Source organism: Sinohyriopsis cumingii, chromosome 12, assembly GCF_028554795.1.
Source record: "Sinohyriopsis cumingii isolate HCF-2022 chromosome 12, ASM2855479v2, whole genome shotgun sequence".
In the NCBI taxonomy this organism is placed as follows: domain Eukaryota; kingdom Metazoa; phylum Mollusca; class Bivalvia; order Unionida; family Unionidae; genus Sinohyriopsis; species Sinohyriopsis cumingii.
Window position 1 is genome coordinate 32,004,188 of NC_142972.1, and position 15,587 is coordinate 32,019,774.

The window sequence follows — 15,587 nt, forward strand, 5'->3', positions numbered from 1 at the left end:
GGCAGGCACAGACAAAAAGGATACCAATGTCTTTATTTTGTTGTCAAGTCTAGTGACTGAAGTTGGTCTGTGTCATGAGGCAGGCACAGACAAAAGGATTCCATTGTCTTTCAATTTAGTTGGCATCTTTGCCCTCTGAGCACATAAAACAATGACACTGACTGCTGATTTCCTTGAACAAGGGGTAGCTGGTCACATGACTGGTTCTCCTGTGGAATGGCAATATTATCCACATAACAAATCAGATTCTTCTGTGTTCCAGTGTGAAACTGTTGGAGTCACATCCCATGAGTCAGGGATAGTGCTTTAAAAAAGAGATCATACACATGCTTTAATAACCAAATGTTGTTGACTGTGTTAGCACATTCCGATGTTGAACACATGGATGTAAAGACTGTAGGTGACTGATTTTGATAGGTGTTTGGATTGTGCTCATACCGGTGGTAGTCTTTTTAACCACACCTGTCATTTTGTTGCTGGCATTATATTAGCCCTTGGTGTTCTTTATTTTGGAGGTTATTCCATGAAATTAAATAAAAACATTAGCTAAGGAGATGTTTGTCTATAAATCAGCCGTCTGCAACTTGCTGAAAAAGGGGTAAGGTACTGAAAGAGTTGATTTCGGACAATTTATCAGTTACAGATTAAACTTTTACAGACAAAATATGCCCGCTCCCCTCTTTAAATATGTATTTGATTTGTATTAAGGACAGAATTTAATAAAGAAAATTATTTAAATAGCCCATGTCTTTCTTCTCTGTAGTGGTACATATATTCATGGATTGTAGACATGTTGGTTAAAAAGCTCCAATCATGCATACTGACAAACAATATATATCGTAAATTGTAAATTTGCATGCAATGTGCATTAAAGTCAATGAGAAGGCTTATAAAAAACTTTTTGCTTTGTAAAAATGTTTCAATGATGTGTATATTCACATCAGCTCTGAAACTTATTTTCATTTAATATGTTTTACACAAGTACATTTTTAGTACTGACTTGCTGTCAAGATGTTGCCCAAATTGCCATAGAAAAAGCAATTTATGTAATACTTGATCATTTGTTTCAAAACAATATTGTGCATACACTTTGTACATTACTAATAGGTGATGTGTATGGAGAAGAATTAAAAATGTTCCAATTGTCAGTGATGAAAGCTATTTTGTTTATGCACTGTTTGAGGGAAAAGCTACATTTATGTTATTATTAATTAAAAAAAATATTCCTTATCATCATCATTGATCCAAAAATTATGTTTCAATTCATTTTATACGAGTGATTTTGCAATAGCTGTGACCTACACAACAAGCAATGCACATGTTCAACATATAAAGCACAGTTTTTTATTTCACTGACCGAGGACATCAGTTTGATAGAATTATTGTCAAGACAAGTGAACATGCACTGGTTTTATATTATATATCAAATAGGTCACCAGAATGGATGGAATAAAGAAAGGAAAACTGCATTAAGACAGATTAATAAAAATGTATCTTTAATGTTTTAGCACAAGGCCAAATGTATCAAGTTCCTACTTAATTCCAGTGGTATTCCAAATAAGTTCTAATACTGAATGTGTTGACGTGCCTGTAGTCTCGAATATCCTAATGTGCCAGTGGTCTGTAGTGTGGTGATATGCTAAGTCTTTTGATGAATCACAGTAGCAAAATCCAAATATGTTCTAGTCTGAAATCACTATAATGCCAAATTAATGTTCCAGTGAAAGAATACTCTAGATGTACACTTTGTACTTCCAGTGAATAATAATTTGAATAAATAATTCCACACAAATGAAAAAGTGAACACAACAAAAAGACTGGTTCTACTTTGAGATTATAAAGCAAGAATGAGTAATTTTCAAGTAAACAACATTATATAAAAACCTAAGACACAAAAGTAGAACCTGGATGAGGGTCAAAAGTTCATTTCTAGAATATTCTAAATTATCAACAAGATAAGGTCTATTACTAAAATTGTAATAAAGAACATGGGAAACAACAGGTAGACCAGGTATTTCCATGGGGAAATCCAATGTCTTAGACCCAGACTAAGATAAACATGTTTACTTCCAATGATAATGATCCTAATATTTAAATATTAACTATGCATTATTTGTTTACCAAAACAATTTACTGGTCAGATACAGAATATACTTAATTTTGGATATGGTTAAGCCCTAAATACAATTACACATAACATATAATCAAGGAGAAAAAACTAATAAATACAAATCAAATATACTTAACAATAACATTCAAAATTCAGCAACTCTACAAATTTTGAACATTTGTGACTTTTTGGGCTAAAAGAAGGCCTTATAGTACCATACCCTTTATTAGGCTTGCCTTTTGGTACTATTATAGGAGAAATATTTATGCCATTTTAATTGATATTACTAATACTTCAGAGACAAATGTCAACAGTTATATTCTGAAACTTACTAAGAGTGACAGGAATTAAATAAACTGACCTTGTCACCTCGAAATATTTTCCCATATCTTGCAATAACTATCTTATTGGTTATATTGATGGACAGATTTTTTTTCAGGAACATGAAATCTTCAATTTGTCCATAGTTGACATACACCAGGTCACCCTGAAAATACAAAATATATTCCAAAGTAGGAATTTTTCTTCAATAGTGCATCCTGTATTTAACAAAAGTATGTGTATTTATTTATTTTCACCAATGTTCAGCAATCATATTAATAAAATAAAGTCTCAATACAATAAAGTAATACATCAATTATTTGTAAACCAATTATCTGAATTTTTCACCAAACTGGACTATGTATTTATTTATGTCCTAATAATTGTTATTTATATTATGATTTATCAAGATGATCATAATATCAGTGTCTTCCAGATACTTTGAATTATCAACCTTTAACATTATTCTAAAATTTAAATCGGTGAAATAAATTAATTGCAAATACTGTAAGAGAAGCAATATTTTAGTGCTTTGTTATACACACATCTATTGGATGTCTTGAGCTGCCTCCCTTAATATGTAATGCCAACTAACCAATAGCATGTAACAACTGTGCATTATACATCGGCCGAAAATGGTGGTGGGAAATGACTTCAAAAGGATACTTTATAAGTTTAACATCGAAAGTATGACTATATACAAGAGAGAAGCCACTACTGGTGTATTGGAGTGAAAGGTATATGTACAAACACAGACCGACAGTGGAAAATCGCTTATTTTTTAAATCCATTTAAGTTGTGTGCTCTACTTGTCTCAATCACGTAGGAACAGTGTTCAAATTTGAACATACTAAGTTTGACTGTATGTGTTGGCTTGCCAAATAGGGTTAACATATTGTATCGGAACTATGGCTAGCGAAGATGGTTGTTGTCATGCCACACATTTTTGAGATGATATCAGCTGGGGTCTTACAATGTGACACCTGTTGTGTCAAAAACAACGGTACCATATATACTCAGTTACAAGTACACTTGACTAAAATTCTACCCATCTCCTCCTTTTATCGCTGCAAGAGGCTAATTTTTCTTTCACCACTGAATATATTAAGGTGTACTTAGCAACTCAGTCTGTAAGGGGTGACAGGTCATCAGCAAGTCAGACTTGCACTTCAGATTAATAAACAAGACAAGCTAAATAGACAGATTAAAAGTTAGATATATTAGAAAAATAAATACAAAATCACTGTAAAAGTAAATACACCTATATATTGAGTGGAATAAGTCACAAAATAAATTGACACAAATAGAAAACAATACTGATGGACATGTTACTGTGTGGTGGGTAATATTTAATATTTCAAATTACTAAAACCCAAATTAAATGCTCATAAAAGCATTGTGTAATGAATACTGTAAGGAGATGGATAACATAGTGCATACCATATATAGGCAATTCTGGAAGCTATAGTGGCATGAAAATAAAAATATTTGAGTTTACAGCTTTCTATACTCACTACAAACATGTAGAGTTTCCAATATAACACCTTGATTAGTTATAATTTTTGCGTGTTTCACTTATAAATTGACCCATACTCTTCATGAATAAAACTGCCAGTAAAAAATCTTTCACATAAAAGTCGATATATTCCATTCTAATTAGCCTCAACTATATATATATATATATATATATATATATATATATATATATATATATATATATATATATATGTCATTTAATAACCAGCAATTTTTCCACAGATATTTCCCTGCCACTGCCAACTAGGCCCTGATTCATAATTTAGAAACTATTCATAGCTCCACCCTTAACGTATATGCACTAACCTGGCATTACAAGGGGAGGTAATTGTGCAGTCAACATGCATTTATGAGCCTGTCCCTACACCATGAGGCAATGCTATGAGAGTCATAACTTGGAAACTATTGAGATCCCAACCCAAGGGAACTGTGGTAGTTTAGTGGCGAAGGAGTTGGACTTCTGACAAGATTGTTGCAGGTTAACTCCCACAATGTCATCAGCATGGCTAGACTACCCAGTTTCTACAGACGTTTCTACGACCATGGATTTCTTCGCTCTTAGTAAGTAAATCTGGAAGTGTTCCAGGAGGAAAACATTGTTACCTTTTTATTGGAAGCTAAAACTAATATACGTCAAATATATATACTAGTAATGGCAACGAATATATAAAATACCATATTAAATTACATTTGCTACAATTAATCCAAATATCTGGACCAAAAAAAATGATTACTTTTCTCACAGTTTGGATAATTGGTGTGCAAACGAAAAACACCATTTTTCACAGAATACCTTGTCTAGAAAATGAACATCTTTATTGTGTTCTGGTACACACAGTACATTCAATCATCAATGTCAGTTGAATGTGAGGTATGAAAGCCAGGTTACATTATAAGCCCTACTGCAAAAACAGAACTTTGCATGATATGTTTTCTTTTACAAATGCAAAATACTTTCTAATTTATTTTTCATTTTGATCATGTAAACATAATGCCATTGCAAACCAGTGTTCAGAAAGGTCAAGTTGTCTTAGACACAACATATACAACTCTGCTATCTTCTTCAGTGAGAGTGACATCCCCTTTTTTGTGCATGTGCCCATAGGTGACAGTAAAAAGAGTCAATGTGCCCCAGTCCTGAGAACATGATGGTCTCTGCATAGGAAAATAATAGTCTGATTCTTAATATGTTATGAACTGTAGATTTCTGGCCCTCTCTGCATACTTCTTCATTGATTAGATAACTAAAGGTGAAAATTCTGATGGTAGATAAAAATAATAACTGGGAGTGCCAGTGGAACTCTGCTATAGATAAGGCAATCAAAGCTTTTCAAGGTCTGACACTCATCTATTCAATCACATGATTTAGAGAAAGGTAGAACAAGTCTGTGATCCAATATTTTTTAAAGTTTACCTTAAAAAGAAATATACTTTGTGTCACAAAATTGTATATACTATTGAAAACTACTAAAAATTATAGAAATGTAGTGTAAAGAAATCTAACCAAAATACCATACTTCCTTAATAATATTCAGGCATTTCAAATATGGTACAACTTTTAGAAATAACTCTCTGCACACGAATAAACTTGGACATTGTATTTTTATGATAAATATGTGTCTGTGTGATTTGGATTTGTAACATAGCTTTAACAATTTTTCAGTCATATCCCTACAATATCTGCAGTGTGGCAGTTTATGGTGATGTCTAGCACTGGGGCATCATGCCACAGATATGTAGTATGTTGTCCCACCAAGTCACATTATCCTGACACCAGGCCGACCAGCCCTAACACTAACCTCATCATAGCAAGGCAGCTGTTAGCACCATTTTTATAAGTCTTTGGTATGACTCTGCAAGGGTTTGAACATGTGACCTGCAACATCTGAGGTGGATGCTCTAACCACTAGGCCACAGGAGCGGTACAATAAATATGCTCCTATTAAAACAAAATCTTTTCTTGCACATAATTAAATTATGTTCTTGTTACTTCTTTTGTAAAAGCCTAGGGTTTTGGTTTGCATCAGAAATGCACAATAATACAGTGGGATGTTTGCCCATCTTTAAGGTATTTTGACAAAAAGACTATTGTTGAGTTCATTATTTACTACAATAAGAATGAACTTTTTTACTCAGTAGAACGACTAATAATTCACTGGTATTTTATAAACTCATCTACTAATATAGTGATATCATCAAATTATTACCAACTATTAAGGTTACTTGTTATAAAAATATTTTATATTTTTTTTCTTTAACTGAAATTATAAGTCATTTATTATAATCACTAACATTTATTACTTTCTGATTATTCAAAACTTCTTCAATTGAAATGTAGGCATCTTGTATTCTAAAACAGAAATCAATCCTGCAGAGTTTTCACAAGCAAGTGCAGATGTAAGGAGGGACAAAGCATGGAACAAAATAAATAAAGCTGCAGGTTATAAGAATAAATTTAAGTCTGCTACCTGAACAATTCCTGCTGGAGCAAATGAATTGTATGGTGGAATAATGTCAGACTGGTTGCCATCTGGATCCAGGGGCTTCTCTACAAAGGCAGAGGTGAAAATTGCGGTCCCATTGTCAAACACAATCTCCACCTGAAAGTTCAATATTCTCATGTATCATGATTTGATTGAAAACTGCAGTCATTGTAACACATGAACATTTAGGACCTATTGTTGTGATAGGAAGATGCAAACTTAAAAACTACAATTATAAATACTGACAGATGATTATCCAAGCTTGTCATATTTATCTCCCCTGAATTGCAGTCAGCCATCATGCAGGTAACACACTCAGATTAAATGTATGGTAAATGTTAGATCTACACAAATTTAATTAATTTTCACAAATTCTGTATACATAAAATTACAGCTTGAATGTATAGCAAATGTTAGATCCATAAAAATTATATTTACTTTCAGAAATTGTGTATTTTTCAAAATTAGACAAATTTTCTATTGTGGCAATGTTATAGATCAGTTTATCTATTCATTAGAGAAGATTGATCTTAAAGATGGACCAGAAGAGCTCAGAAGTAGTATCAGATGAACTGTCCTTTCCATGTCCTTCAATTTTATTTGTTATGGCTTATCGTTTACCATTTATTTTCTATTTATTTCATTTGATGAGGGGACTATTACGGTAAGCAGTCTTCTCAAGCTTATTAACCAATTACAAACATAAATTTCTATCATGTGGACCTAAGACAGACACACGGACAGACAAAATATTATGGGTAAGATAATGGAATACAATCCAGGCATCTACACAGGGTGAGGTACTTAAGGCACATAACAAGCAGAAATGTAAGTTGAATTTTATGTATATCATGATGCAGTTAATAGAATCTATGTTGGCATTTGAACTGAGACAAGGAAATCTCAGTCAAGGGGTTATACAGAAAAGGAAAAAAAACACAAAAAATTATAATGGTTATGTGTTGGAAATATTGTGCAATGAGCATCTTGACCCATGTACTGCTTTTCCTATTATTGTGCATTAAGATGAATATGTTAATGAGGGCAATGTGGCGACCTGTAAACCCTAAGTACACAAGTTCTATGCAAGAGAACACAGAAACATAAAAACTTTTGATATTATTACCGTATTATCACACTGAATCAATGGATGTCGTATGAAATTAACAATAAGTAATGAATATTTTTTAAATTAAGTTAAATTTTATCTTTCATCAGTTCTAATTTGGAAAGCAGTCTTTATGGGTATGAAATGATATGATACTGCGCAGTACAATATGCCTACTGGGCACAGTGCTAACAAAGTGTCAAGAGACATGAGGAAATTTCTAATTCATGACTTTCTTTAAATTCATATTTTCTGTCCTGGAAATGAGGCAAGTATTGCTAACACTAGTGCAATGATATGCTACCTAGAAATCTTTCTGTGGAATAGCATATGAACAGATGAATGAACCACTCTGGTTGGTAAGTGCAGGAGTTTTCATTTGCAATAGCATTATGTTTGATTCAACTGAGGTGGATTGTGAGTGTTCGACTAGGTTAGAGGAAACCAGTCTGAAATAATACATTTCTGGTTTTTGCCAGCTTTGCAGTAGCTTTTGAGTGAGTTTGGAATTGTGTAGCCAGTGATGTGTATTGCCTGTGTCTCTGGAACTCTATAAAATAGCTAGAGCTGACTGAGATAACAAGAATGAGATAGGAAATGTAAGGTTAGCAAAACAGGTAGATTTTTCTGTCACACAAGTAAGAAACTTAAAGCAAATAATAGGCTCAATGTAAGATGAATTTTATGTATATCACAGTGAGGTATTTGAAGCAAACTACAGGCTGAATATAAGCTGAATTTTACATACATCATCATGAGATACTTGAAGCACACAACTGTCTGAATGTAGGCTAAGTTTAATGTACATCATGGTGAGGTACCTGAAGCACACAACTGTCTGAATGTAGGCTAAGTTTAATGTACATCATGGTGAGGTACTTGAAGCACACAACTGTCTGAATGTAGGCTAAGTTTAATGTACATCATGGTGAGGTACTTGAAGCACACAACTGTCTGAATGTAAGCTAAGTTTAATGTACATCATGGTGAGGTACTTGAAGCACACAACTGTCTGAATGTAGGCTAAGTTTAATGTACATCATAGTGAGGTACCTGAAGCACACAACTGGCTGAATGTAAGATGGAATTCATGTACATCATGGTGACATACTTGAAGCATACAACTGAGTTAATGCAAGTTTAATGTTCATCATGGTGAGGTACTTGAAGCAAATAAGTTGCTGAATGTAAGCTGAATTGAATTTATATTATGGTGAGGTACCTGAAGCACATAACTGTCTGAACGTAGATTAAGTTTAATGTACATCAAAGTGAGGTACCTGAAGCACACAACTGGCTGAATGTAAGTTGAATTTAATGTACTTCATGTGAGGTACCTGAAGCACACAACAAACTGAATGTAAAATGGATTTCATGTACATCATGGTGACATACTTGAAGCATACAACTGACTGAATGCAAGTTAAGTTTAATGTACATCATAGTGAGGTACCTGAAGCATATAAGTTGCTGAATGTAAGCTGAATTTAATGTACATCATGGTGAAGTACTTTAAGAACACAAATGGCTTAATGGAAGATGAATTTTATTTATATCAAGGTGAGGTACTTCAAGCATACAATTGGCTAATGTAAAGTGAATTTTATGTATGACATTGTGAGATAATTGAAGCACACAGCTGGCTCAGTGTAAATCGAATTTTATGCGCATCATGGTGATATGTTTGACACACAACAGGCTGTATGTAAGCTGAATTTTATGTACATCACGGGGAAGTACTTGAAGTATACAACAGGCTTAATTTTAGATGAAGTTTTGTGTATATATCATAGTGACACATAAAACAAACAACTAGCTGTGTAGAATTAAATTTATGTATAACATGGTGAGGTACTTGAAGCACACAACTGGCTGAATGTAAAATTAATTTTATGTGTATCATGGTGACAATGCTTGACACAAACTGGCTGAATGTAAGATGAATTTTATGTGTATCGTGGTGACAATGCTTGACACACAACTGGCTGAATGTAAGATGAATTTTACGTGTATCGTGGTGACAACACTTGACACACAACTGGCTGAATGTAAGATGAATTTTTTGTATATCATGTACTCTTACTCATAATACCTGACTTGTACAGCACTCACAAAAATTAGAACAAAGCATTCATTTCACATGGTACTAATGTTTATACAGTGCAGAAAATGCAGTGCAAGGTAGGGCTCAAACCTAAGACTTTCCCAACAAAGCCCTTCCAGCAGTTTCACAGATGTAATTTGATTTAACTAAAGAATCTCTTCAAGGTCCAAAGAATGAATTATGCAGACATCACAAGACATTCTCTCTTCACAGTCCACAAACTGTATTATGTATACCCCACAAGACAGTAAATTATGCAGACACCACAAGATAATTTTTCTTTTCAATCAACAATCAGAATGATGATGACCACAGAAGAATCTCTCACTTCAGGGTCCATTAACTGAATTATGTATACCCAACAAGAGTCTCCTCATGAATTGTGCAGACTGCACAAGATACACTTCTGGGTCCACATTATGAATTATGTAGACCGTACAAGACACTCTTCTGGATCCAAAGAAAGAATTATGTAGACCGTACAAGACACTCTTCTGGGTCCGCAGAATGAACTATGTAGGCCGTACAAGACACTCTTCTGGGTCCACAGAATGACCTATGTAGACCGTACAAGACACTCTTCTGGGTCCACAGAAATGAATTATTTAGACCGTACAAGACACTCTTTTGGATCCACAGAAATGAATTAAGTAGACCGTACAAGACACTCTTCTGGGTCCACAGAATGAATTATTTAGACTGTACAAGACACTCTTCTGGGTCCGCAGAATGAATTATGTAGACCATACAAGACACTCTTCTGGATCCACAGAAATGAATTATGTAGACCGTACAAGACACTCTTCTGGATCCACATTATGAATTATGTAGACCGTACAAGACACTCTTCTGGATCCACAGAAATGAATTATGCAGACCGCACAAGACACTCTTCTGGGTCCACAGAATGAATTATTTAGACCGTACAAGACACTCTTCTGGGTCCGCAGAATGAATTATGTAGACCATACAAGACACTTTTCTGGGTCCACAGAATGAATAATTTAGACCATACAAGACACTCTTCTGGATCCACAGAAATGAATTATGTAGATCGTACAAGACACTCTTCTGGGTCAGCAGAACGAAGTATGTAGACCATACAAGTCACTCTTCTGGGTCCACAGAATGAATTATGTAGATTGTACAAGACTATCTTCTGGGTCCACAGAATGAATTATGTAGACTATACAAGACACTCTTCTGGGTCCGCAGAATGAATTATGTAGACCATACAAGACACCCTTCTGGGTCAGCAGAATGAATTATGTAGACCATACAAGACACCCTTCTGGGTCCACAGAATGAATTATGTAGACTATACAAGACACTCTTTTGGATCCACAGAAATGAATTAAGTAGACCGTACAAGACACTCTTCTGGGTCCACAGAATGTATTATTTAGACCGTACAAGACACTCTTCTGGGTCCGCAGAATGAATTATGTAGACCATACAAGACACTCTTCTGGATCCACAGAAATGAATTATGTAGACCGTACAAGACACTCTTCTGGATCCACATAAATGAGTTATGTAGACTGTACAAGACACTCTTCTGGATCCACAGAAATGAATTATGTAGACCGCACAAGACACTCTTCTGGGTCCACAGAATGAATTATTTAGACCGTACAAGACACTCTTCTGGGTCCGCAGAATGAATTATGTAGACCATACAAGACACTTTTCTGGGTCCACAGAATGAATTATTTAGACCATACAAGACACTCTTCTGGATCCACAGAAATGAATTATGTAGATAGTACAAGACACTCTTCTGGGTCAGCAGAACGAATTATGTAGACCATACAAGTCACTCTTCTGGGTCCACAGAATGAATTATGTAGATTGTACAAGACTATCTTCTGGGTCCACAGAATGAATTATGTAGACTATACAAGACACTCTTCTGGGTCCGCAGAATGAATTATGTAGACCATACAAGACACCCTTCTGGGTCAGCAGAATGAATTATGTAGACCATACAAGACACCCTTCTGGGTCCACAGAATGAATTATGTAGACTATACAAGACACTCTTCTGGGTCCGCAGAATGAATTATGTAGATCATACAAGACACTCTTCTGGGTCTGCAGAATGAATTATGTAGATCGTACAAGACACTCTTCTAGGTCCACAGAATGAATTATGTAGACTATACAAGACACTCTTCTGGGTCTGCAGAATGAATTATTTAGATCGTACAAGACACTCTCCTGGGTCCACAGAATGAATTTTGTGGACCATACAAGACACTCTCCTGGGTCCGCAGAATGAATTATGTAGACCGTACAAGACACTCTCTCTCAGACTGAATTATGAAGGACCAATAAAAAACTCTCTCTTCAGGGTCTGGAGACTGGATTATGCAGATCCCACAGAAGTCTCTCTCAGGGTCCACAGGCTGAACTATGTAGACCTCACATAACACTCTCTCTCTTCAGGGTCCACAGATTGAACTACGCAGACCTCACATTACGCTCTCTCTCTTCAGGGTCCACAGAATGAACTATGCAGACCTCATATGATACTCTCTCTGCAGGGTCCACAGACTTAACTATGCAGACCTAACATGACACTCTCTCTTTATGGTCCACATACTGAACTATGCAGTCCTCACATCACACTCTCTCTTCAAGGTCCACAGACTGAACTATGCAGACCTCACATCATACTATCTCTTTAGGGTTCACAGACTGAGCTATGCGGACCTCACATCACACTCTTCTTTAGCATTCACAGGCTGAACTAAGCAGACGTCAAATGACACTCTCTCTTTAGGGTTCACAGACTGAACTATGTAGACCTCACATGACACTCTCTCTTCAGGGTCCACAGACTGAACTACGCCGACCTCACATGACACTATATCCAACATGACACTCTCTTCAGATCCAAAGGCTGAATTATGTAGATGTCACATGACACTCATCAGGTCGAAAGGTTGAATTATGTAGATGTCACAAGACACTCTCTTCAGGTCCAAAAACTGAATTAAGGGTTCCTACGATACCGAGAAATCGGGAAAAAGTCGGGAGAAATGATAATTTTTTCCGACAGTGAAAAGTCCTTGAATTGTGCAAATATTGATGAAAGTCGGGAAGAACCAGGGAATTTTCCTCCACAATGTGATGCACGAAACAATTATGTAATTGAGTCGTAACTGAACTGATCGTGAGTTTAATTTATCGATTTCTAACCAGAATATTAGGAGGTTGCAGTATGGATCATTTGGGTGCTTGCCATAAATATATTTTCTGAGACAATCCAAACGCTCAGTGGATTAGATTCAGCATGTAGACTTTTTGTTTCACAGACAGCTTGATATCCGTACTTTTTTATTATTATGGAAGGTATGAAAACCAGTCTAGCATCACAAGCAGCCAACATGGTGGTGTTAAAGCATATCCCCTTAGCGGATGGGCTAGCAAACTTAAACATTGTTAAATCGAGTTATACCTGCATGAAATTGATATGAAAAATATTTATTTTCTCAGAAATTGTGAGAGTATTCAAATCGTTATGTCTATAATCTGCTGAAAGACAATGAAACTAATGCGTTGATGAAATTTGAGCTGGTACTAGCAATTCTGATAGCATGTCGCACGAGCACACAGAATCTCACAACCGTCATTTTGAAATATTGTAGAAAAAAATATTCAATGAAAGCTGTATACTGGTTGTAATAAAAATACAAAACAAAAGAGCACAAAATTCTCTATATTTATTCTGACAACAACTTTGGAGTTTTGTTGTATCACGTGATTATCACGTTGACATGTACTCTCTCACGCAGGGAGCATACGAAGCAGGAAACAAGACTACTCTGCTTGACGAATCAGACTGGCCCAGTTTCTTGTAGTTGTTCTCGAAATAAATATGTTGAGAATTATATCTTCTTTCTGTTTTTATACAAAAGGTATCAGACCTTGATTTAATATAATTGAAATTTTATACAACAACATTAAAAAGGAGTTTGTTGTTGATATCACATGCCTACTGGACTTCCGATGTCGTTGTTTGAGTTTTGTGAAGTAATGTGACTATTAACGCAAATGGCGAGTACCAGGTCAGGTTTCATCTATGCCGAGTTTCATCTAGTCTGTCAGCGGATTAAAGACATAATGATTATAATACTTGCATTTTTGAGAAAATAAATAATTTTCCTATCGATTACATGCAGGTATAAGTCAATATAACCTAGTTTAAATTTGCTAGGCCTGCTGGTAAGCTATCTTAAGGTGGTGGCAGATTCAAAATTTTTTATATGTAACTGCTCTCAACCCACACTCCATCCAAAATGTCCAAATGTGAAAAATGGAGTAGGAATATTTGGCGGAAACCCAGATTAGAAAAGTTTTGAATCTCTGAGCTGAACTTTGGTGCAAAACTATTACACAGTGACATGTAGCTTGAAGCATTGGTTTCAGATCTTAAATGGAATGCAGAAAAAATGGGAAATTGTCATCACTTTTATTATATATAAAGTAATGATAATAGCCCATGTATCAATACAGGTTTTGGGGACTGGGTTATTGAACTACAAGAAGACAAGTTGATTTTACAGAAAATTCAGTCCTTGTTTATACAACAATATATAATTTTGAAAATCTTTTGTCAAAATTTAAATCAACCCTTTTGTAAATGTCCTTAAACGATGGAATTTTTAACCAAATCATCTTAAGAAGTTTAGGTCGGTTGAAAAATCTTGTTTGAGATTTTATTGGCACACATGATCATCGTTTCTGACATGTTTTGGAGTGTCTTGAAAGAAAAACATCTTCAGATTTGGAAAATGCATGTTTTACAATCCAAAATGATTTTTAATTCCATTCAGTAATGGTCATATGTTAACCCTGAAAAAATTAATTTCATCCTGGAAAAAACCTGGAAATTTATATTTAGAAAAGCATGGGAACCATGTGAATTCCATAGATGCAATAAGACTCTCTATTTCAATCCAAATGATTAGACCCCACAAAGCAATCTCTCTTTGAGTCCAGAGAATGAATTGTACAATCCCCACTATAACTCTTTCTCTCTTCTTGTCCAAAAAATGAATTATGGAGATTCCACAAAACTCTGTCTTTAGGTCCACCAACTAAATTATGTAGACCTCATAAGAAAATCTTTCTTTGGGTCCACAGACTGAATTATGCAAACCTCACAAGACTTTCTCTTTGGGTTCAGATAATGAATTACATAGACCCCACAAGATACTGTCTTCAGGGTCCAGAGACTTATCATTCTACAGAGTTATCATCCTACAGTGTAAGAAGATTGGAGTAACTTCCCTTCAAATTGGCCAACCAAGATATCCAAGATGATGCCTTGATGGGTTGTATTTAAAAATAGAAGACAGTAAAACTCCCAAAAAGTTATCTGACTCACTTTATTTGGATCTGTAGTGTTTGGGTACGACAATAGGACTTCATAGGGAGTAACTTCCACTTTGTCCAGTCCATTGTCTCTCCACTGCTGGGCAATGTGCTTCACCAAATCATGGACACCATCTGTTGCTGCCAATCTTTGTCTGCCTGTGTAATTCCTAATAAAACGGCAGTTAAGAATAAAAGAAAAACTGGATATTATATATATATATATATATATAGTATCTTGACCTTTGTCCATGACCTGAATACAGTTTTAGTGTACACCTGATTTATGTCTTGTTTGTTAGTAATATATAGATGTCTGCTTGAATGTGAGTTTAAGCCCTAGCATTGATTATGAGCTTAGAAGGTTTTAGAAGTTAACATATTTTACAAATCTGATGAGAAAAAATTACCCACATCCTGGTTGTCTTACTGTGTCTTAGGTTATATAAAGGTTGTGATAACAAAATTATTCATAGCCAGATAATCACATGTAACTACAAATAACTTGTATCTAGCTATATAATAATGACCAGCAACATACAT

At 35.0% G+C, this 15,587-nt stretch overlaps 1 protein-coding gene across 1 annotated transcript in view; it reads right to left on the reverse strand.

Moving 5' to 3' along the window:
- Positions 1 to 15,587, reverse strand: part of LOC149786200 (N-acetylated-alpha-linked acidic dipeptidase 2-like) — a 173,274-nt gene that overhangs the window by 92,103 nt on the left and 65,584 nt on the right. Inside the window, exons 4-6 of the mRNA XM_089976557.1 lie at positions 15,058 to 15,214; positions 6,436 to 6,567; positions 2,472 to 2,597 (exon numbers count right to left, since the gene is read on the reverse strand). Coding sequence (XP_089832683.1) covers positions 2,472 to 2,597; positions 6,436 to 6,567; positions 15,058 to 15,214 — 415 coding nt within the window. The remainder of the gene's footprint in view (positions 1 to 2,471; positions 2,598 to 6,435; positions 6,568 to 15,057; positions 15,215 to 15,587) is intronic.